This window comes from Gracilinanus agilis, chromosome 3, assembly GCF_016433145.1.
Source record: "Gracilinanus agilis isolate LMUSP501 chromosome 3, AgileGrace, whole genome shotgun sequence".
In the NCBI taxonomy this organism is placed as follows: domain Eukaryota; kingdom Metazoa; phylum Chordata; class Mammalia; order Didelphimorphia; family Didelphidae; genus Gracilinanus; species Gracilinanus agilis.
The window spans coordinates 337,508,941-337,532,896 of NC_058132.1; the positions used below are offsets into that span (position 1 = coordinate 337,508,941).

The 23,956-nt window shown below is 34.7% G+C and overlaps 1 protein-coding gene across 1 annotated transcript in view; it reads left to right on the forward strand.

Annotated features, from left to right (window-relative positions):
- The window catches only part of OSBPL11 (oxysterol binding protein like 11), a 95,567-nt gene that overhangs the window by 60,772 nt on the left and 10,839 nt on the right, over nt 1–23,956 (forward strand). The window contains exons 8-12 of the mRNA XM_044670028.1: nt 8,607–8,747; nt 9,956–10,451; nt 11,912–12,098; nt 19,554–19,736; nt 20,673–20,826. Coding sequence (XP_044525963.1) covers nt 8,607–8,747; nt 9,956–10,451; nt 11,912–12,098; nt 19,554–19,736; nt 20,673–20,826 — 1,161 coding nt within the window. The remainder of the gene's footprint in view (nt 1–8,606; nt 8,748–9,955; nt 10,452–11,911; nt 12,099–19,553; nt 19,737–20,672; nt 20,827–23,956) is intronic.

Below are 23,956 nucleotides of genomic sequence, written 5' to 3' on the forward strand. Positions count from 1 at the left end.
GGAGAAGCAGTATGAAAAATAGGATTTCTGAATAATGGAAAAAACTAGATTGATTTTGGACATCATATGTTTATCTTAGGATACAGGTAGATCTTGATTATGGTAAATAAGGAATCTCCTGAAGTGGTCACATGTTTTTGAATTATTAAATTCAAAATTTTAATAATAATTTTAATAAAAAATTAATAATCATAATTAAAATATGATATTGTTCATCACCAACCCTCTTCCTTCCATTGTAATAGTTGTTCCCCACCTCATGTCTCTTCATGTAATATAATTTACTCCATTTTACCTCTCTCTTCCCATTTCTCTGTTGCATAATTTCTAACCATAGGAACGCAAATGATAAGCAAAGTCTCCAAGCCATAAAGAAATAGGTTTATTATTAAGAGGGCTGGTCTCACAACAGAGCCAGATTTCTGGTCAAGACCAAAAGACTCTGACCACTGTGAGAGGACTTCTTTTATCCCCAAGGAATTAGACAATTTTTATACCAGTACAAAAATAGTCTAAGACAATAGTTATACCTTAAAAAAATAAAGGCACATGGAAGCAATGTTCATTGGTTAGGACAACTAGGAAATGCTTCTTATTGGTAGAAGAAATCATTTGACGGAAAAGTGGGAAGTGGGGGAGTCTGAACTAGTGATGCAAAGTTAAGAGTGGGTGGTTTGGGGTGGTACCAGGCTTTGAACCCCGGGTCAGGCCTAGTTCAAGATCATAATTATTGCTGATGGTGCATGATATAGCAAATTTGGAGGGTGAGGCTGACACTGTCTATGCTAACACTTATTAAATATATTTTTAATTACTTAATTCAACCTTAATACTTATGCTAAAACAATCACAAAAGGCCTACTAAAATTACAACTTATGCTAGGATTGTGTTAGTATTACAATTATGATTATCTCAAGACTTCTGCTAACATTAAAATCTAATCCTCATGTAAGGGGATAGGGAATTTTTCACTCACATCTTTCAGTGCAATCTTCTTTTTCACTCCTTGATTTGGGGGGGGGGGGCATAGCATCCTAAATAGCTTACTCTACCACACAAGTCTATGTATACTTCTTCTTACTACTATGATAATGATAAAAATTTTAAGAGTTTTAAATGTCATCATTCCATATAGGAATATATACAATTTGACCTTATTGAGTCCCATAAGTTTTTTCTCTTTCTTATTTACCTTTTTATGCTTCCCTTGAATTTTGTATTTGGGTATCACATTTTCTGTTTAAGCTTGGTCTTTTCTTCAGGAATGCTTGAAACTCTTTTATTTTATTAAATAACCATTTTTCCTCTTGAAAGAATATATATCTACTCATCATCAAAACTGATGAGTAGATGACTCTTGGTTGTAAATCTGGTTCCCTTGTCTCTTGTTCAGGAATATCAAGGCAGTTTTCTTTGAAAATTTCTTGTAATATGATGTCTAGGCCTTTTTTTTTTTTATCATGACTTTCAGGTAGCGCAATAATTATTAGATTACCTCTCCTGGATCTATTTTTGAGGTCATTTGTTTTTTCAGTGAAATAATTTATATTTTCTTCTATTTTTTCATTCTTTTCATTTTGTTTTATTGTTTCTTGATGTCTCATGAAATCATTGACTCCTATTTGCCTAAATCTAATTTTTAAATAATGATTTTCTACCTTGAATTTTTGATCTTCTTTTTCTATTTGGCCCATTCTGTTTTTCATGGTTCTCTTTTTTTTCCATTGGATTTTTGTGCTTCTTTCTTCAATTGACTAGTTTTATTTTTTGAACTGTTTTTTTTTCTTTTTTGCATTACTTTCATTTCTTTTTCCCATTTTTCTTCTACCTCACTCATTTGATTTTTAAATTCCTTTTTGAGTTCTTCTAGTGCCTGAGACCAATTCCCATTTTTCTTTGAAGTTTTAAATGTGGTTGCTTGGATCTCACCTGAATCTGTGCTTTGCTCTTTGTCTCCATAGAAATTTGCTATTAAAAGGTGTTTCTTTTGCAGTTTTCTCATTTTCCCAGTTCCATCTGTGGACTGGGAATTCTGAAAGCTGCTGATTCTGTTTCCTTTGCTGATGGCTTACAGGACTCAGCACTGTGAGCTTTTTTGTCCAGGAGTCAGGGGCTTTAAGGGCTAAGTGCTATGGTCTTCCCTGTGAGCTAGTGCCAAGGCTTGGGACTTCAAGGAGTGGGTGTGGAGTGCTCTGTGTTTGGTTTAGGTAGGGTCCCAGATTTCCAAAGTTGGCCTCTTTCCACACTCGGAACCTGGTGCAGTAGGTGGAGGGTGGTCAGTCCGTACTTCACTGTATGCAGTTTTACTTCTGGTTCCCCTTTGTTCCGTAAAAATGGAAATTTTTTACCTACCTTTCCAATCATTTTCTGCAGGAGAGCCCCCATTCTCCATCTTGTCTTTGGTTTTATGACTCCTGTCATTTTGAGGCTCTATTTTAAGGTTGATTTGGGAAGATTCTAGGAATGGCTTCAGCTTTGCTGCTACAGAAACACTCTCTTGGCTCCTCTTTTGCAACCTCCCCCTGCCCCCAACCACCACCACATGCCCTCATAAAATATGGTCATTGGATCCAACAGAATAGCCATTCATGTACTATCTACTTCTAGAATGGTATCCTGGATCTGGAATGAGAAGCCCTAGTTTCTTTTCCTGGCTCTGCTACTTTCTAACTTCTGAGTAATCTTGGGCAAGTCATTTAACTTCTCTGCCCCCATTTTCCTTCTTTGAAAAACTTTTTAAAATTTTGTTATTTGTTTGTTAGATTAAAGTTCCCAAATATTTCCTTTTCTTTCCCCCTGCCTATTCTAGAGAAGGCATCATTTTACCAAAAAAAAAAAAAAAAAAAGAGTGTGTGTGTGTGTGTGTGTGTGTAAACTATATCTTGCTTGTTTTTATTTATCAGTTCTTTCTCTTGAGGTGCACATTCACAAATCATTCTTCAAACGATATTTCTGTTGCTGTATATAACGTTCTCTTGGTTCTACTCATTTCTCTCCATTTCACATAGGTCTTTCCATCTTTGTTTTTTTGTTTTAATTAATCTGCTCATCATTTCTTATAGCACTGTAGTATTTCATCACAATCTTATACTACAACTTGTTTAGACATCCCCTAGTTGTTGAAAATCCCTTAAATTCCAGATCTTTGCCACTATGAAGAGAGTAGCTATAAATATTTTAGAACAAGAATTTTAACCAAATTGTCTTTAAAGATTCTTATAGTTCCAAATCCTGTGACCTCTTCAACAGTATTTACCATGAAAGGACATTTCATTGTCTTTTAATGAACCCTCTGCTCCAGTAATATTGATCTTTTTTCCCTCAGGGCATACCATGTCTCTTTCTGCCTCTATGTCTTGTTTATGAGATTTTTCCTTCTGTGAAATACTTGACTTCCTCTCTGATTATTTAAAGATTGCCAGTTAAGGCCCCAAGAAGACCTATCTTAATAAAGATTTCTTCTCTGTAGCTAACCTAGACAGTGGTAAAATGAATCTTCTCTTATCTCTCAGATAATTTATTCTGTATAACAGCTATTTGCCACTTGTCATATATTAGCCATATAATATTAATTTATTGTTTGCGTGTGTGTGTGTGTGTGTGTGTGTGTGTATGTACATATAATCTCCTAACTAGGCACATAATTCTTAGTAACACTCAGGCAAAAAGCTGTGTTGACTTTGATAATAAGTACAAGTTCTAATCACTTCTTTCTCTCTTAACTGTTATAATAGCTTTGTCATTGATCTCCCTCTTTTCAGTCTCTCCATAACTCCTAAAACAGTATTCCTAAGGGACAGGTGTGGCCCTGTCACACCTCTTCAGAAAGTGACAATATCTCATGTGTGAGAGCAAAGGTCAAAGACTCCACAGGGACCAACTTGGTTTCTATCTGTACCAGTCTTTGATTCTGAGTAGGTAGAAGTAAGTCTAAGACCAGAAAGTCAGCAGTAAATGTCAGTGGTGATGATATGGGAAAATTATTGTAAGAGCATATAGGTGGTTCAATGGATAGAGAACCAGGCCTGGAGACAGAAAGTCTTGGGTTCAGATGTAGCCTTACACACTTCCAAGCTGTGTTGCTCCTGGCAAATCACTTAACACCGGTTGCCTAGCCCCAACCTCTCTTCCACCTTGGAACTAATATTAATTGATTCTAAGACAGAAAGTAAGCAGAGATTTTTTGTTTGTTTATTTTTTTAAGAAAAAAGAGTAATGTAACACCAATGGCATGAAAATCCAATAATAAAAAACAGAAGGCTGTTTTCATTGGTTTGTTAATGGAACTCCAACGCTCTGAGAAGTCCAATGACATTTATCTTGCATTGAATTGAGTGCAGTGGGAAGAGTAAATCCTTATTAGAGAAGGTAGAAATGTCAAGACAAGAAAATGGGAGGGGGAAAAATATAAAATAAGTGTAAGATGAAGGGAAATTTTCCTCCCCATTCCACAGGCACAAGAAAATAGATTGGGAATGAAGAAGCATGAAAAAAATGTCTAGGTAGCAAAAAGTAAATAGTTCATCCTCAGATTGTTAGGTGGGAAAACAAGTTGAAAACAGCAGATTAGGGCATCAGGCTAGAGTTAAAGGTATTAAAAAAGGGAAGATGGAACACTGAGAAATCTCAAGCATCGTTTTTTTAAAAACCCCTACCTTAGTATTACTTCTAAGACAGAAGAACAGCAGTGGCTAGGCAAGTGGAGTTAAGTTCCATGTTCAGGGTCACACAGCTAGGAAGTGTTTGAGGCTGGATTTGAACCCAGGTCCTCACAACTTCAGGCCTGGCACACTGAGCTACCTACTTGAGAGTGTGCATGCTACACACACACACACACACACACACACACACACACACACACACACCATTATTTATAGAATCATAAGAGTTTTATAACTGAAAAGTAACCTTATAGAGTCCTAGTCCAACCTTTTCATTAGTTAAGTATTTATTAAACACTTTTTGCATATAAGGCATTGTGCTAGGTGCTGGATTATAAGAAAGAATGAATAAATCCCTTCTTACAAGTAGTTTACTTGGGGATACAAGCAATATACATACGTCAAAAATATAAATAAATACAATATATGCAAAGAGATGAAATTCCAGGTAGGGATGGAGAGCACTAGCAATTGGGGTGATCAGGAAGGACTTCTTGAGGAGACGGTGCTTTAGCTTCATGAAAGAGCCAATAGAGCCATGTTGGTGAACCTATGGCACATGTGCTAGAGGGGGATGCTCCCCTTCCCCTCTCCATGCACACCTGAGGACATTTCTCACATGACCCACCCCTCTGCCCAGCAGCCCAGTGGGAGCACTTCCTCCCTCCCTTGTCTGGGGTAATGCCAGGGGCTCACATGAGGCATGAGGGTTGCAGTTTGGATTCTCAGTCTCCAAAAAGTTCACCATCACTGCTCTATAGCAGAAAACACCCAGTACAAAACATTGGGAAATACCTCCAGATAGCAAGGAAGATGAGCCAAAAAGGAATATGTTATAATTTAAACTCAGAGAGGTGCATTATCTACTTGCAATGTTCTTGCAGTGTAATTGGGAACATAGAATGAGGATATAAGATAGGTCTAGATATCCAGGCATGCTGAAATGTATTATGTATGTACATTAGTACATAGATCCATGATAGTGTGCCAGAATACAAAACATTTATAGATTGGTATTTCCCTTGAGTGGTAAGGAAACAAAGGATTTTTGGAGGAGGTGGGAAGACATTCACCAACAAAATATGTACCAACTGTTGGTAGTTAGTGGGAAGACAAAGGGGTATAGCCAAAGGAACATGGCTATTTTATGGAATGTTGAGGTTTCCCTTTAGGCCTTTGTAGATCATCTTAGCTTTTTGGTTTTGGTAAGAACACCAAGAATTTGTTTTTCCCCTTTAAAAACCTTCATAAGTTTTGTTTTGTCTTATCTATTTCTCACTCCTTTACCCAGAACCTCTCCTGCAAAAAGGGAAAATAGTTAAGTACACCACTAACATAATGGCCTTATTTGTCAGAATAGATAACATTTGAAAAAAAAAAAAAAAAGAATAGATAACATTTGACATGGATAACCTCATACTCCTCAGAGTATATTATTTGTCCTTTGGAAGCAATTTTGGTCCTTGTATTTAATCCAAGTTCATCATCTACTCTTAGTGTTTTTTGTTGTTTTTTTTTTTTTAACTTTTTCTTAGTCATTGTTGATACTGATCTCCTGGTTCTGCTTTCTTTGTTCAACATTAATTCTTACAATTTTTTTAAATCCTAAATTTCCCAAGAAGTTAATTATTTAAACGGTTCTGTCACTAAATCTGTCAAGTATACTGTTTGTTGGGGCTTCCACAAAGTTCAGAAGATTTAGAACATATTTTTCCATTAATTAATATTTCATTTGCTCAAGTATAATCTTGGTCCTCTGAGAGTTAGCTTGTTATCCCTGTGGTTTATTTTTTAAGAGCACACATATGCAAAAAAGTATGTAGGAAAGAAGAGAGCTATCAAAATCCTTAATAAATACCAGAATTTCAAAAGAAGTAACTTGATAATAGAATAATTTTCCTTTATTTCACTGTACTAATAAGTCATTCTTTACTTGTGTTGTAGAAAGAATGCTGGACTGAGAGTTTAAGTCCTTATTTTTATAATTGCTATCTCATTTAATTTTCTTGAGTTTTATTTTCATCATCTATAAAAATGAGTAACGATTATGCCAGATTGTTTTATGTCTCTTAGAACTTTTAAAATTCCAAGAATTCCTGGAAAAAAAGAATGAATTTTTAAAGGTGCTAAATAGAATTTACTATAACCATCCAAAATACCCCAACCACCTGTATAAACAGTTCAATCTTTTGCCTTAAAGATATCTTTTATATTTAAATTTTAATGACATTGTTCCTGGAAATAGTTCTGATATACAAAGTAATCTTTGTAATCTGTTAATAGTTCTAAAGCTATATTTGCATTACTAATCCATTCATTTGGATCATTATCTTCATATATAAGTCTTTTCAGTAAGATACTACAGTTTGTGGTTCCATTGTTATTGTTTCACAAATGTGTGGTTATGATGTTTAATATCTCTGGAGTTAAAGTTCCTTGTTCCCTGAAAGGGAATACTGAAAGAAGTCATCTTAAAATCATCACAAAACTGATGTAAATTGACTACCAGGAAAAGTTACTTTGATAATGTTGTTAAACATAAAAATAGCTATTGAAAGAAAGCAAGGATTGAGCTGTGTTAACTTCAAATTCCTCAGTGTTTCTTTTATTTCAAGACCAATTATATCAATAAACACCTACTCTGATGATTGATAGAATGCAGTTTCCTTGTGCCTACTTTTTTTTTAAACCTTACCTTTTTTCTTAAGAGTTGATACTAATTATTGGTTCCAAGACAGAAGAGCAGTAAGGGCTAGGCAATTAAACTTAAGTGACTTGCTCAGGTTCACACAGCCAGGAAGTGTCTGAGACCTGAATTGAACTTGGAATCCCCTGTCTTTAGGCCTAGGTCTGTGATTTTCAAAATAAAAAATTTCAGTGGTACTGGCTAGATTTTTGTCTTATTGTACCATTTTATTCTTGACAAGAATGTTTCCCTGCTTTATTGACAGAGAATCTCAATACTGAATCTTTACATTATTTCTCAGAACAATGGGAAAAACTTTATACTGTATTGTGAAATGTTCTTTTCCCAGTATTGCATTAAGAAAATAGAATTCTCATTACTGGGCCTCCTAAGAGATATTTTAAAAGTTTTCAGCTATTATAAAACCACTTTACTAGATTTAGAAAAAGTCTTAAAAATTTTTTTTATTGATTTTTTTCAGTTACAGGTAGAAACAATTTTTGACAATTGCTTTCTGACATTTTAGGATTTAGATTTTCTCCTTCCTTTCCTTCCCCCTTCTTGAGGCAGTGTAGTCTGGCTATAGATTTATACCAGTACTTTCATGCAATACATATATCCATATTGTTCATGTCATGATAGAAGACACATCGTACATAAAATAAAAATCTCATGAAGAAAATAAAGAGGAATGTGGTATGCTTTGATCTTCACTAAAACTCACCAATAGTTCCTTCTTTGGCTATGGATTAGAAAAAGTCTTAAAATCTAACTGAAAAAGATGAAAACAACTTTACCTTTTCTACTCATTCTAAGTAACTGGTTAATTTTTATATGCGCTTCCTCAATGGTTCTTGTTGCTTTGATTTCTTTTTGCTGAAGGTGAACTGGATTTATATTTCTTAATGTTCTCTCATTTATTATAGGCCTTTTAAAATAGAAATTTTCTTCAAGGGTCTTACCTTAAATTTAAGACATGAATATAGTGCTGAACCCAGCTCACAAAATTTCTTTTTGAGCTTTAAAATTTGTCACCTCAAATTACATTCAAGTAAAACTTTTCTTGATTACTATCATTCCAGTTCTGAAGGATATATAGTATTTTATACTTTAATTCAAATTCACATTTGCTTCCTAATTGATTTTAGGCTCACCTTAATTTATTTTAGTCCCTGAACCCATGTTAGTATGTTATTTTTTGCCATCTTTAATAAGTACTTTTAAATACTAAATACTTGATCCTTTATTTTCCTTCCAGGAACCTGAGGAAATAAATGCAGATGATGAGGTAGAAGATACTTGTGATAATAAGGAAGATGACCTGGGAGCTGTGGAAGAACAGCGTAGTGTTATCCTACATCTACTGTCACAGCTTAAACTGGGCATGGATTTAACAAGAGTAAGTTCTAGTGTGGGTTGATTGTGAAGGAAATTCAGCAGTTAAATGTATTTTCTGTTATCTAATGTGTGATGTCAGTACTTTTTACTGCATTCCCTTGTTTCCTAGTAGCCACTCTAATAGTACCCTTTATTTTTCTAAAAGGAGCATTTATTGGTATTTCTGTGGAATAGAAAGCATCTATGTTCCCTATATCTTTGAATTTTTCCTCCAACATTCTTCCCACCTTGTTTTAAATTAGGTGTCTTTCTCCACCACCCCTCCATCCCAGCCCACCCCAGGACACCACTTCCCTAGTAACCCTTACCTTAAGCTGGCTCTCTCTAAGGAGGTAGCTAGATAGTACACAATAGCTAGAGTGCTAAATTTGAAGTCAGGAAGACCTGAACTTATTTATTTAAAGACCTGAATTTAAATGCTGTCTCAGTTACTTACTAGAGGTGTGACCCTGAGGAAAGTAACTTAAGTTTAGCTAGCCTCAGTTTCCTCATTTGTAATAGTATCTGGTTTTCAGGATTGTTGTGAGGATCTTATGAGATAACCTATTTAAAGTACTCTGCAAACTTTAAGCACTATATAAATGCTAGCCATTATCATTTTCCATTCTGCTCAAATCACAAAGCCACAAGAAGAGGTTGGCTTTATATTTAGCATATTATACAATTACTTGTAGCAGATTTTTTTCCTTATTTAATATTTATTATAGACTTTCAGTTAAAACAAGTGAACTTGATGTTAGTTGGGCAAAAAGTGAAGGGAGAATGTCAGACAAGGGTAATTGGCAAAGTATTACCCTCCTGTAGGTATAAAAGAATTGAATAGCGTTATCAATGTCTACCTTCTAGAGAGATATTTCATATTTTATAATTTTTTAAGAAGAAAAAGGCAGTACAATTGATCCATACATTGAAAAATCCCAAAACGTGTACTGTGTAACATTTATGGACTTTCTACTGTCATGAAGAGGCTGGTTGGGAATGTTTTTTCATATCTCTTCATTTCATTCCTATTTTCTCCTTATATATATTTACCTTTGATTTTGGGGGTGTGTGTTTTTTCCCCCAATTACATTGTTGTAGTCACCATTTTTAACCCCGTTTTTAAAAAACAAACATTTAAATAGATTAATTTTCAAGTGTAAATATAAAAGATTTCTGCATATGAAGATTAGCTTTGTCCTTATTGGATTTTTTTGTTATTGGTTTTAGGTGGTTCTTCCTACCTTTATACTAGAGAAACGTTCTTTGCTGGAAATGTATGCAGACTTTATGTCTCATCCAGACCTCTTTATATCTATCACTAATGGAACTACTGCAGAAGACAGAATGATCCGTTTTGTAGAGTACTATCTTACTTCATTTCATGAAGGCCGTAAGGGAGCTATTGCAAAGAAACCCTACAATCCCATCATTGGAGAAACATTTCACTGCTCCTGGAGGATGCCGAAGAGTGATGTAGCATCCAGTATGACTACCAGCTCTTCCTCTCAGGCAATCTCAGATCAGGCTTCTCTACCAGAGCCTTTGAACCAGGTGGAATCAGACTGTTATACTGTCAGATTTGTTGCTGAGCAAGTATCTCATCATCCTCCAGTCTCAGGGTTTTATGCAGAATGTGCAGAGAGGAAGATGTGTGTAAATGCTCACGTTTGGACTAAAAGCAAATTCTTGGGAATGTCAATAGGAGTGACAATGGTTGGAGAAGGTAGGTGGGAAAAATTTTATTTGAAGAAGAAAGACATATAATATAAAGACTATAATATAAAATGTTAGTTACTGAGATAGAAATGTAATTATGAATTAGAAAAATAATTGGCAGCACTTAGGTCATAGGATTTTCCAGATCATTGTAGAAAGGAGGGCACTGATTTCTAAATTTCTTTATTTCTAAAACTACATACATTTTTTAAAAAATTAATCCTTACCTTCTGTCTTAGAATAAATGCTGTGTGTCAGTCCTAAAGCAGAAGAGTAATAAGGACTTAGGTGATTTGGCCTGGGCCACATAGCAATGAAGTGTCTCAGGCCAGGTTTGAACTCAAGTCTTCCCGACTCCAGGCTTGGCACTCTATCCACTGTGCTACCTAGTTGCCCCAAAATCTATACATTTTAAAAGCATTTTATACTTTAGTTCTATATCAGTAAATGAAAAGGGAGGTTAAGCAGAATTTGAGCAGATTCATCGAAAAGTTAAATTCAAAAAGTCATTCATAGGTAAATGGAAATAGCTATTCACTGGTAAAAATGAAACATCTTTAGCTCAAGTTTTGTTCTGAATTTGTTTGCTAGACATATGTGATTCAAGTCTACAATTTACTTTGAAATGGTTAGTTTGATTTGGGAGAAGTAATTGATTCCTGATTTCTGTAAAATGAGGATAATAATAATTTTTCCCACCTCCCTCAAAGATGGTAAGAATCAGAGATTCTTTTTAAAAGTTCTTTGTAAACCATGAAATGTCAAACAAAAGAAGTTGTGATAGTCAAATTCTCTTGTGAAATGGGAGTGTCAGCAACTGTGAAAACGTTTTAATTAATTTATATTTATAGTAAGAACTTTTTTAGATAAGAAAGTTATTTATTTATTCTTTTTCATTAGCAAAAATGCTAAGAGTTGAAGCATCCGGAGCATTGATTTTTAGGATTTTCAGGGAACATTATTTTCTCATGTTTAAAAGAAAAAAAACCAAAACAACATCAAAATAGCTGAGTTCTGGGTGTCTATGACTTAGTTTTACCTTCCTCAGACTAGTGATTGTCAGAATTGATTAACAGTGGCTGAATCTTTAGAGCTTCATTCTGTAATGTAATCCATAGAGACAGGTAATTTTGTGTAAAAACTGGTCTGTTTTTGACACTATCTAAGGGAGGTTTTCTTGGAAGCAATAGAAAGACTTTGTTAAAACCTTATTTGATTTATAATATCTTTGTAATATGTACTCCAGTGATACTGTTGTGGAAGCTTCCAGTTTTGTGGTTAAAAACAACCCAAATTCACTGTTTTTTAGCAGATATTGTTACTCTAAGGAATCCAGTAGTTCATATCAAGTTATATGTATGTTGAGCAAAATGTAGCCATGATTTTAAAATATGTCACAGAAAAATTGTAGTATTTTGACTGTCTTAATAATTTTTGCTATTAATGCTAACCACAATTATGTTTCAGGTATTCTTAGTCTTTTGGAGCATGGAGAGGAGTATACATTTTCCCTGCCATGTGCATACGCCCGATCAATTTTGACAGTTCCTTGGGTAGAATTAGGTGGAAAAGTAAATGTTAACTGTGCAAAGACTGGATATTCAGCTAGCATTACTTTTCATACCAAGCCATTCTATGGTGGCAAACTGCACCGGTAAGGATAAGTTTTTTATTGTTTAATTTCTTTTCTATCATTCATTTTTTACATGATAATAGCATTATCAGCAGCAGCAACATTATAATGAATAAAGTTCACAATTTATTATAAATATTAATGATGTTGATAATATCATGTTGTTTGTGTTTATCATGTTTGTGTGTTTTTTTTTAACTTTATATTTGTAATTCACTAAATCCAATAAGACTTTCAGCCTTTGAACTCCTGGACATAGTGACAGTTGTTTTACTGGCTAGAGAAAGAAGATCTGCTCTATCAGAATTTCCCTAAGAGAAGATGAAATTCCAGACAGATCCTGGAATTGCTAGCAAGAAGTAGGATAAAAATCTTTACCTCAGGAATAAGCAATCCATAAGCCAATTTATGAACTCAAGGTGTTTATGTTAGGTACAGTCCACAAAATGTGGTATAACAACTTGCACTGTAATTCAGATGTCGGAAGAGCCAGATGGTACAGTGGATAGAGTGGTGGAACCTAAAGTCAGGAAACCTGAATTCAAATCTGGCTTCTGGCGCTAGCTGTGTGACCCAGGGCAAGACAGTTTACCCTGTTTGCCTCAGTTTCCTCTGTAAAATGAGCTGGAAAAGGAAATGGTAAACGACTCCAATATCTTTGCCCAAAAAACCCCAAATGGGATTATGAAGTCAGACATGACTGAGAACAATAACAAAAACTATGTAAGAGAATCCTTTGAAGTTATCTACTAGGAAATGAGAGACAAGAGTGATTGATTCCATGCATTACCATGAAAGAATCAGTTTTTCCTTCTTGAGTAGAAGGCTGATCCCATCACCTTTGGAGGTAAAAGTAGAAAATGGAGTCAGACAAACACCATCCATCTTAAGAATTAGTTTTATTCATAAAGAAGCCATAGAAATAGCTATTTCTTTCACTAATCTCATATTGCCATACATTGACATTAGATCTCTCTTGAAACTTTAAACCACATGCTGCTTAAAGAGCTACTATTATTAGCTTTGCTACTTCTTCATCAATGGACAACAGACATATAAGCTATTATAAGGGAACGATAAAGAAAGTTTTTATTTATAATGTTCAAACATCATAACTTGTCATTAAAATCTTCCTACAGTTTGATTCCACTCTACCTTTTCGAACTTATCTCTTACTATTCCTTTTCATGTACTTAATACCTCAACTAGATTTGATGTTCGATGTCACTAATACACACCCTGCATTTCTTCCTGCCTCGTTCAACTGAAACTAATCTCTCCAAAGTTACTAATGATCTTTTAACTGCCAAATTGATGATCTTTTCTCAGTTTTCATCTGTCGTGGCCTTCAGCATCATTTTATACTGCTTCAGTTTTTTTGATGATATATTTTTTTTTCACCATGCTGAACTATTAGTTCTCAATCCTCATTGTTGCATTATCATCCTTTCTTGTTCCTTAACTTTGGGTGTACCCAGAGCACTGTTAAGAATTCTCTTTTCTCCTAACTCTGTAATCTCACTTGATAATTTCATCAGTTATTTTCTGAATATTAGCAAATAACTCCAAGATGTATATTTCTATATGTTGTCCTGAACTCCCAGCCTATATCACCAACACTATTGGATATTTCAAAACTGATATCTAATAAATATCTCAGTATGTACAAAAGAAAACTCATTGTCTTCCTCCTTCCTCAGGCCCTCTTATGAACTTTCTTCTTCTGGTTGAAGGCACCACCATCCTTTAATCATCTAGATTCACTGGCCATCTTGGGTTAATTTTTTTCTCTTTATTACATATACAATTAGATGTGAAGTCTTATCAATTATATCTCTATAAAATCTCTCATCTTTCTGACTCTCTCTACTCAGTGCTACCATCTTAATCTAAATCTCTTGCCCAAACTTTTGAAATAGCTTTCTTTGGTATCCTTCCTTCTAGTCTCTTTTATTTCCAATCCATCCTTCACACAGCCATCAAAGTGATGCTTCTCAAATAAAAGTTTGAGTATATCACTACTTCCTTGTTTAGTACACCTGTTCCCTCTAGCATCAAATATATACTGATCTGTTTGGTATTTAAAGCATTTACAACTGGATTCCAATATTTTTTACCTTATTATCCATTTCTCCTCTTCATGAACTTTATGGTCTACCCAAACTAGCTTTTTTGTTCCTCGTTCCACCTCCCATCTCTATCACTTTGAACAGGCTATTACAACTACTCCTAGGAAGCATACCTTCCTCACCTTTTCATCTTTGAGGCCACTAGTTTCCTTCAAAGATCAGCTCTGTTGTTGCCTCCTGCATGGGACCTTTTCTGATCTTCCCAAACTATAGTAACATTCCAACAATTATGTTATATTTGTTTACTTCATCTATATTTTGTAAATACCTAAATGTTATATGTCATCTCTTCTATCAGAAAGTAAACTCCTTGTAGATTCATATTTATAAGACTAAGAGACATTCCCAAATAGTAAAAGGACACAAATAGATAGGGGTTTTTTCCCTTATCATGAGCATATTTAACTAGCACAACTTAATAATGCTCCAACATGTTGACAACCTTTCCCTAAACAGATGCATTACAGAGCCAACCACAGGCAGAGCCCAGGGACCACCCTATTCCTCTGTCACTAATCACCAGCCTAAATAGTTAGCTCTTAAGGAAAGAAATGTATGCTGTTGACAATCCTATGAAAAAATTTTCCAAATTATTAATAATAAGTGCAAATTAAAGCAATTCAAATGGGCTAATATGACAAAAGGGGGAAATGATGAATGTTAGAGGGACTTCATGGAAATAGGCATATTTTTGCACTGCTCGTAGAGCTTCAAATTAGTCTTGCCATTCTGGAAAGCGGTTTGGAACTATGCCCTAAAAGTTACCAAAATGTGCAAACCTCTTGTCCTAACTACATCCAAAAGAGACAAAAGAAAGAGAAAAAGGATTCATATATATTTTTATCAGCTATTTTCAAAGTAATCCAAATTATAAAACTAATGGGTTGCCCTAAGGAATGGCTTACCAAAAAAAAGTATATGGATGTAATGGATATTATTTTACTCTAAAAATGGTGAAGTAGTTTCAGAAGAAACTAGGGATGATTTCTATGATATCTATTTCTATTACATTTCAAAGTAAAATGATCAGAACTAGTTGAATAATTTATACAATAACAACATTATAGAACTTAGACCAATGTAGTGATTAACTACAATTCTAGAGACCTGATTAAAAAAAATAGAACCTCTGAGGGATTTATGGTAAAGAAGCTACCCACATTCAGAGGAAGAACTGCAGGAGAGGAAACATAGAAGATAAACAATTGCTTGAATGCATGGGTTGAGGCGGACATAATTGGGGAGGTAGACTCTAAACTACCACACCAATGTAACTAACAACAATTTGGAAACAGGCCCTGAACAAGGACACATGTTACAACCAGTGGAAATGTGCGTCAGCCATGGGTGGAGGGAGAGCGGGGGGTGAAGGGGATATTAGGGACATGAAGCATGTAAACATGTTAAAAATGAATATTAATAAATGTTTTAAAAAAAATAGAACCTCTGCTTCCCCGGGTCCAGGGTTCAGATCTGGCCTCAGACACTTCCTTGTGTGACTCCTGGGCAAGTCACTGAACTCCATTGCCTAGCCCTTACTCCTCTTCTTCCTTGGAACCAATACACAGTATTAATAGTTAAAGGTTTTTGAAAAATTAATGTTGTGCATCCTACAGGTGAAAGACAGGGGGAATAGCAAGAGCAATAGAAGGTACAATATGAGTAAAGACTCAGAAGTTGTCCCAGGATCTATTCAACAAGCCTTCATTAAGCCCATTCTATAGACTAAGAATTATGCTAAGTACTGGGATATAAAAATAAAAGTTAAATATCCCCTGTTTTGTTGGGCAGTTTATGTTCCCCTTGAGAGATAAAGAGAAAAGGGGCTGGATGGCACACATGTGCTCTAGTTTGGCTGAAGCAAAGAGTTATAGAAGGGAGTCATATAAAATAATTTTGGAAGGGTAGAATGATGCCTGATTGTAGAGGGTCTTGAATTGGGATACTACAGAAAGAAATTTCTACTGTAGTTGATAAACAGTAGAGTCACTGAAGATCTCTGAGCAGGGCAATTATTTGATCTGAATAAGGAAGATACTTTTGGTAGTTGTGGAAAGGTTGGCTTGGAATAGGGGAAAAAAACAGAAGTGTGACTGTTAAGAGAGCAATTGAATTAAGTTAACCAGATTCTTTTTTTTTTTTTTAAACCCTTGGGTTAGAATCTGTACTAAGTAATGATTACCAGGCAGAAGAGCAGTGCAGTAAGAGCTAGGCAGTGGGGGATAACTGACTTGCATGGGAGGCCATATTTGAACCTAATACCTCCTTTCTCTAAGCCTGGCTCTCTTCACTGAGTCACCTATCTGCCCATGAGATGTTATCCAGAATATAAAGGGTTAAGCAGTCAGTGGGTGATGAAGAAGTGAAGGAATTTCAGGATACAGTTAATTTTTCCCATAATATTGACCATAGTGGGAAGAAAGGGCAATAGTTTGATAGGGTAGAATAGACAAGGGAAGGGTTGTTTTTTGTTTTTTGTTAATATTTTATTTTAATAGTATTGGATGGAGAAATCTAAGAATGTAGACAAGTGAGAAAGAGTCAGTGAGAAAAAGATTGAAAAAGAAGAAATGGTTGCAAAAGCAAGGTCCAGCAAGCAGAATATGGGAAGGGATTCAGGAGCATAGGTAAAGGGGAACAGCTTCAGTGAAGAATAGATACCACTTTTATGCCAGGAGAAGACAATGGATGACAATACGGAGAAGCTTATAGGTATGGAGGAGAAGGAATTTGAGAGAATGTAGCATAGAAAGAAAAATTTCTTCAGTAGCAAAGGGAGCATATTTTAAGAATTTGATGATCGGCTTTTGCACCAACTCTGTGAAGGAAGGGATTAAATTTTTTATTAATTTATTTGTTATATCACCTACATTTCTGAAAGTATTGTCCTTATTACCCCAAAGTAAACCATTTCTTGTAATAGAGAATTTTTAGAAGATGTGGAGGGAAAGCAGTTTATAGACAGAAGACTTTTTAGCTGTTTTTAAAAAATGGATTTTAAAAAATATCTTTTGTTTTTATATCACCCATATTTCCCTTTGTATCCCTCTCTCTCCCTTTTGCCAGAGAGCCATATCTTATGACAAGGAGTGAAAAAGAAGATGAAGAGAAAATAAGAAATCAATCAAAACATTGGGGAAAATCTGCTTGTGTTTGTAGTGTTTAACACAACATTCAGTTTTCATTGTTTTGTAGTTGTGAGTCCTTGTACTTACATTTTGGTAGTAATCATGTACATTGTTTTCTAGGTTTGCTTATTTCACTTTGCATCATCAGCTTGTCTAAATTTTTCTATGTTTCTCTGCCTTCATGATGTTCTTCATTTATTAAGTACAGTAATATTCCATTATATTCATGTATCACAGTTTGATTATAGCTATTCCCCAGTTAGTGGGCACCTGGTTTGTTTTTAATTCTTTGCTAAAAGATTCTGTTGTAAGTATTTTAGCTTATGTGAAAATGTTAACAATTTATGACAGTGCATTAATGTCCTTGTCTTTCTACACCTCCTATAACATTAATTATCCCTATCTTTCATCATCATCAAGGACAGTACTTTTTCCACTATACTATAATTCTTCTTTCATCTATACAAGTACTGTATGTAATATATATATGTATATGTATGTATATATATATATTCTACATATCTTAGATAAGTATTTTTGGTGATATTTTTGTTAAACCTTTTATCAATTGTAAATATGAACCAGTATTATTTATTAAGACATAAGCTTGAGTAAGAAAGAATATAAAAATGAATAATATTGAAAAGTAAACTATGGAGAGGAACATAAAAGATGTACTAACCTCTATAGTAACCTGGTTTAAATCCGCCTTCTTCAGCACTTTAAATATAGTTCTGAGTTTATGTGGTGATGGAGGAAAAAGGTAAGTGTTGAATATCACCTCATATCCAATTAGGTTACATAAAACAGGTGGAATTTCAAGGAAAGGAGGAAGATTGGCAAGCTAGTTCAAAGGGAATATGCAGAATGCAACTTGAGAGAACATGTAGTCAGGATAGGCGTATCAAAGTAATCATTTATATTCTTATGCAAAAAACTCTAAATCTTAGTGTCAGGCCATTCCTTTAGTCTAGATCTTACCCTTAAACAGACTACACCCACATTCCTACTTTTCATTAGCTGGTATATGTTCACTCATCTGGGGGTTTTTTATACTTAGAAGTAAGCTAAAATAAAGCCAGAGGACAAATTACTCTTGCCCTGCAAATAGGTTCACTCTCACATTTTTATCACTGTGTTCTACCTGACTACCTGGATTCAGGACTAGTGCAGGCCTTGACCACAAAATCTCCTTTTTCTCCTGCCTGGTTCCCAGATAACTGAATATTGTCAACTGATAATTTATACTTTCTTAAGTCTATCTTGAGATCTTGGTTCTGGAACCTTTGACCTGCTTCTGATTAAATAACTAGTATCTTCTTTGACCTCCTATTTTGTAAGTCCCCCTGCTTGCTTCTGATAATTTCATTCAGCACTCATTAAACATTTGTTAAATGTCTATTATGGATGAAGGTCTATGGGAAATATAAAGATGCGGAAAGCATGATCTTTGCCTATAAAGATCCCACAGTAGAAGAGCTTAATAATCTAATGCAAATGATTGAATTTTTAAACCAACTTTATTAGTTTTTGGACCCCAAGTTCACATCTAGTATAGTCATCATACCTGATTTGCAAATTCCAATTCCTACATAAGCTATTTTTGGTCCTAATTTCTTGCCTCACCTGTGTCTATTGCCTCTGTCCTGTTAAATAACATATAAAAATGATTAGATCTGTTCCTATTCCTAGCACTCATTTGAGCTACATCCTGCCTGTCCACAGATAAGCTGGCCAGATAAATCTTCATTAATTTTTGAATAGCAGTATTCCATCTCTGTGTTTGGATCCTGGCACTGGCTTATCTGTTTTTGTCTGAAATAGACATTCAAAGGTTGGTGTGTTTTTTTTGGTGTTTTTTTTTTTTTGGTAAGTGCTTAAAAAGTGGAGTTCAAGAAGTCATAGTAGAATAGACCTAATGTATTCAGGCAAATCTATCTCATGAGATACAAAAAAAATTAGATGAAAATATTCTGTCAGTAAATATAGTGTTTGAAAACAAAAGCATTCTTTCTTAGTTGTGGGTCAGAAATTTCTCAGTGAAGGGACCACAGGATGCTATTTTTTTCTTCTCCTCAGGGAGCCAGACCGGGTGACAAATTGAGATGAATTGGATAACCAGTTTAAACAATGTTCATAGTAAGTTTCAGTTTCCGAATTCAGTGACTTAAGATTAATATCGCTTATTAAGTTGTGTCTTTCTTTCTCACTGTCTCTAGGGTTACAGCTGAAGTAAAACATAATACTTCTAATACTGTGGTATGCAGAGTACAGGGAGAATGGAATAGTGTTCTTGAATTCACTTACAGTAATGGAGAGACAAAGTATGTGGACTTGACTAAATTATCTGTGACCAAAAAAAGAGTTCGACCCTTGGAGAAGCAGGGGCCTTTTGAATCTAGGTAAGACAACATGGTGTGGTAGAAGTTCTAGTCTCAGATCTTCCATTAACTTCTGACTGTGGACAAATTATGTAATGCCTCTTGGCTTCACTTTCCTCATATATAAAATCTGAAGCTTAGGCGGGGCACCTGGGTAGCTCAGTGGATTGAGAGCCAGGCCTAGAGACGGGAGGTCCTAGGTTCAAATTGGCCTCAGACACTTCCTAGCTGTGTGACCCTGGGCAAGTCACTTAACCCCCATTGCCTATCCTTACCACTCTTCTGCCTTGGAGCTAATACACAGTAATGACTCCAAGATGGAAGGTAAGGGTTTTAAAAAAAAAAACCTGAAGCTTAGACTAGATGACCTTCTAACTCTAAAATGTTTTAATTCTAAGTGACATTCAATTAAATGATTCATTATAAAAATCAGGGTTCTAAATTAATGTCCATATATTTCCAGATCAAGTGTTCTCAGGCTAAATCCTGTTTTAACAAGCTTATATGTACTCCTGAGCTAGTAGAAATCAAGCAGAACATATTGCTATTAAAATTCATTTAGTCTGTGTACTTCCCAAATTAACTTAATTTTAAAGTGTATAATCTCTGTTGCATAGCAGCCTGTGTGAGTAGATATAAATGTAGACACAATAGTAATTCTGCCTTTATCAAAAATATTCCTTATAATGTCAAATTTGGCATTCACTCTCAGATGTAGTTATGATATCAGTTTTTCTTATGGAAAAGGTCTCTTTTAGAGTTTGAGAGAAGTAGTAATATTGAGAAGTGAATGTGATATAAAAAAACAAAAAGCCTCAGTAACAGTTATTTAGAAAAGAAAATAGAACTGGTTTAGAAAAAGTTGCTGTCTTTTGAAAAATGATCAAATCTATTTCTTAAGCTTTTTTTTAAAGGCTTATAAAATTGCAAAATAATAGCCAAAGTTTCCAATTTCAGACGACTATGGAAAAATGTCACAGAATCTCTGAGGGATTCTGAAATTGATAAGGCAACAGAACATAAACGAGCTCTAGAGGAGCGTCAGAGGAGTGAAGAGAGACATCGTGCTGAGACAGGCACAGCATGGCAAACCAAATATTTTATTAAAGAGGTAGGTTTCATTAATTTTTATACTGACTCTCACCTGCTTTGATAATAACTTGTGCTTGCTGATCTTTTGCTGCCTTGTTGTGTCTCACAGATTTATTTTTCCAAAATAGCCCAGCTTACCCATCCTTTGTTTTATAACCATTCCAATTTGACAGAAAGAGCTATTTGAGTGCAGTTATTAAAAATGATCTGATGGTTTTTTGACTGTCTACAGTGAACTTATTAATGCTTGAGTTTAAAATGAGCTTAGCTAGTTTTAGAAACTTTCAAAGGCTACATGAGAATCAGTTATTATTAATGAAGGACATGAATAATTACCAACATTTTCAGCATGTATCATGTATAAATGAGTCAAACTAAAGGTCTGGAATTGCTTCTCATATACTGAGAATATTGATAATATGGGTTCATGTCTCTTCTTTTACATCAGTTACAGCAGATAGGGTTGTAGAACAAGAAAAGAAAAACTTCATGTGATTTATGACATTAAAGCAAAGTGACTGTTAAATATGGCACATGATGTCCACTATCCTCATTACTCTTTTCTAGCTTTTATACTTAAAAATAATAAAATACTTGAGTTTTTTAAAAATTGCTCACCTAGCATTAGATTATATTAGCAGATTGTAGGTATCCACCAAATCCCATTGCCATCTACACTAATTGGACCTTCTTAGAGTATTATGTTTAGTTCTGGGTGTGACATTTTTAAAGGGATATTGACAAATTAATATTTCCATTGGATGGTGAAGGGTCTCACATATGGATGATTTAAGGAGATATTAACCTAAAAATGATAAAACTGGGAGCAGCAAGCGAGCTCAGTGGATTAAGAACCAAACCTAGAAACAAGTGGTCATGGGTTCAGATCTAGTCTCAGGTACTTCCTAGCTAGATGACCCTGGGCAAATCATTTAACCCCATTGCATAATCCTTACCACTTCTGCCCTAGAACCAATACATAATATTGATTCTAAGTTGGAAGGTAAGGGTTTTAAAAAAGAGAGAGAAATAAAAAAGAAGAGTCACTGTAACTACCTGAATTCAAATAGAATTGGCCTGAGACAGTACCATTAGACAGATTGTAGTACAAAACTTTGATAACTATCCAACAGTGCTCTGGACTTCCTCCCAGAGTAGGAAACACCCTGTCATTGGAGATTTACAGAGACCAAAAGCTTTCTATATCAATAAATAAGTGACTGTTTAAAGCTGTGAAGGGAGAGGAGAGAGGTAAGATTAAAATTTATAAGAGTTGATCGGTACTAAATTGTACTTTTATATCCTTTTCTTTTTAATTCTTCTGTTACTGTTTCTTTTGATAATACAGATAGCTAAAATGTTCTGTTTGTTTATCATTGCAGTTCTAACTAGCCTAAATGCCTTAGTTCTAACTAACTAAAATGGCTTTAAGACCCATATTGAAATAACTCCATTGATCTTTTCTGTTTGACAGTAGCTGGTTTCCCTTGTTGGGACAGAATATTTGATGTTTGGCTTTAAAGCTTATCTGCTTGGTATTTGGTTTATGGCCTACTAAAATTTGTCACTAAACCTCACCTTTTACCTCATTTCATGTCTTAGTACAATTTGAGCCATTATCTTTCAAGTCTCTTCTTGATTTGAGATTAATAAAACTGGGAAAATCAGGTTGTTTTTCATGCCCACAAATAAAAACGAACGCATGCTCTTTTGGGAAAAAAATCATAAGGGGATTTTAAAATAATTATGTTCTGCTTTCTTTTCTTATTTGTGTGTTGTAGTGACTCTTGAAGCTTTGTAATAAATCTCTTTCACTTCTGCTAACGTTTTAATTCTTTATAGTATTTTAAATAATATAAATACATGTAAACAGTCTATTCCCACAGCACAGGTCTAGTAAAGCACTGAGCAGAGAGCCTGACTCTACCAGAAACTTTGTTGAAATCTGGAATAAGCCTTTTTACTTTGGTTGATTTTGGTTTCTCATATTGTGATAATATCTTTTATGATATTTCACAAAGCTAATATGAAGGTGAAATAGTACCCACAACAGCAATTTGTAGAGAAAAGAGTACTAAAAAAATTCAGTCCAGTATTACAGTTATTAGACAATAGTTGGTAAATATTTATTAAGTACCTCCTATATTCCAGGCACTATGCTAAGCACTAGGGATACAAAGAAGGGCAAAAAATAGCCCTTGCCCTTAAGGAACTCACTGTCTAATTGAGCAGATGGCACATAGAATAAAGCTGAAAAATGCTGAGTTGTGGTGGGGGTGCTTCCAAGAGTTTCCCTAGGAGTAAAAGGGCTTTATGAAATTATGTAACCTTGGTAGAGAATGACAATGACTTCCCTCACATGGAGAATATCCACTTTCCCTACTCTTAACTAGAAGGAAGGGGCCCTAGGGCAGGGGTTATGAAGGAGATATTAGTTTCAAAATTGATGTCTTCCAGGATGATGGAGATAATGATGTTTGAAGAGAGTAATTACAATGGGAATTGAGGTGACTACCAAGAATACTATTTTTCATTGTCCTCTTAATTATTAGTATTTTGGAGATCTTTTTGAGCAGGTGATCAGTGGATTCTTTTGATTTTTACTTTACCTTTGGTTCTAGGATATCAGGGTAGTTTTACTTAATAATTTCTTGAAAAATAGTGTGTAGGTCCTTTTTTATCATGGTTTTCAGGTAGTCCAATAATTCTTAAATTATCTCTCTCCTATCTATTTTCCAGGTCAGGGTGGTCCCCAGTGGTCCTGACAAGAATAGTCACATTTTCTCCTACTTTTTTTTTTTATTCTTTTGATTTTCTTGTATTGATTCTTTATGTTCCATGAAGTCATTAGCTTCTACTTGCCCATTTCTAATTTTTAAGGAATTATTTTCTTCCAGCTTTTATACAGCCTTTTCTATTTGCCCACTTCCACTTTTTTAAGAAGTTGTTTTCTTCACTGAATTTTTATAATTTTTGTATATCTTTTTCCATTTGGCCAATTCTGCTTTTTAAGGTATTTTCTTCAGTCATTTTTCTTACCACTATTGACTCTTTTTTTTTTTTAAACCCTTGTACTTTGGTGTATTGTCTCATAGGTGGAAGATTGGTAAGGGTGGGCAATGGGAGTCAAGTGACTTGCCCAGGGTCAC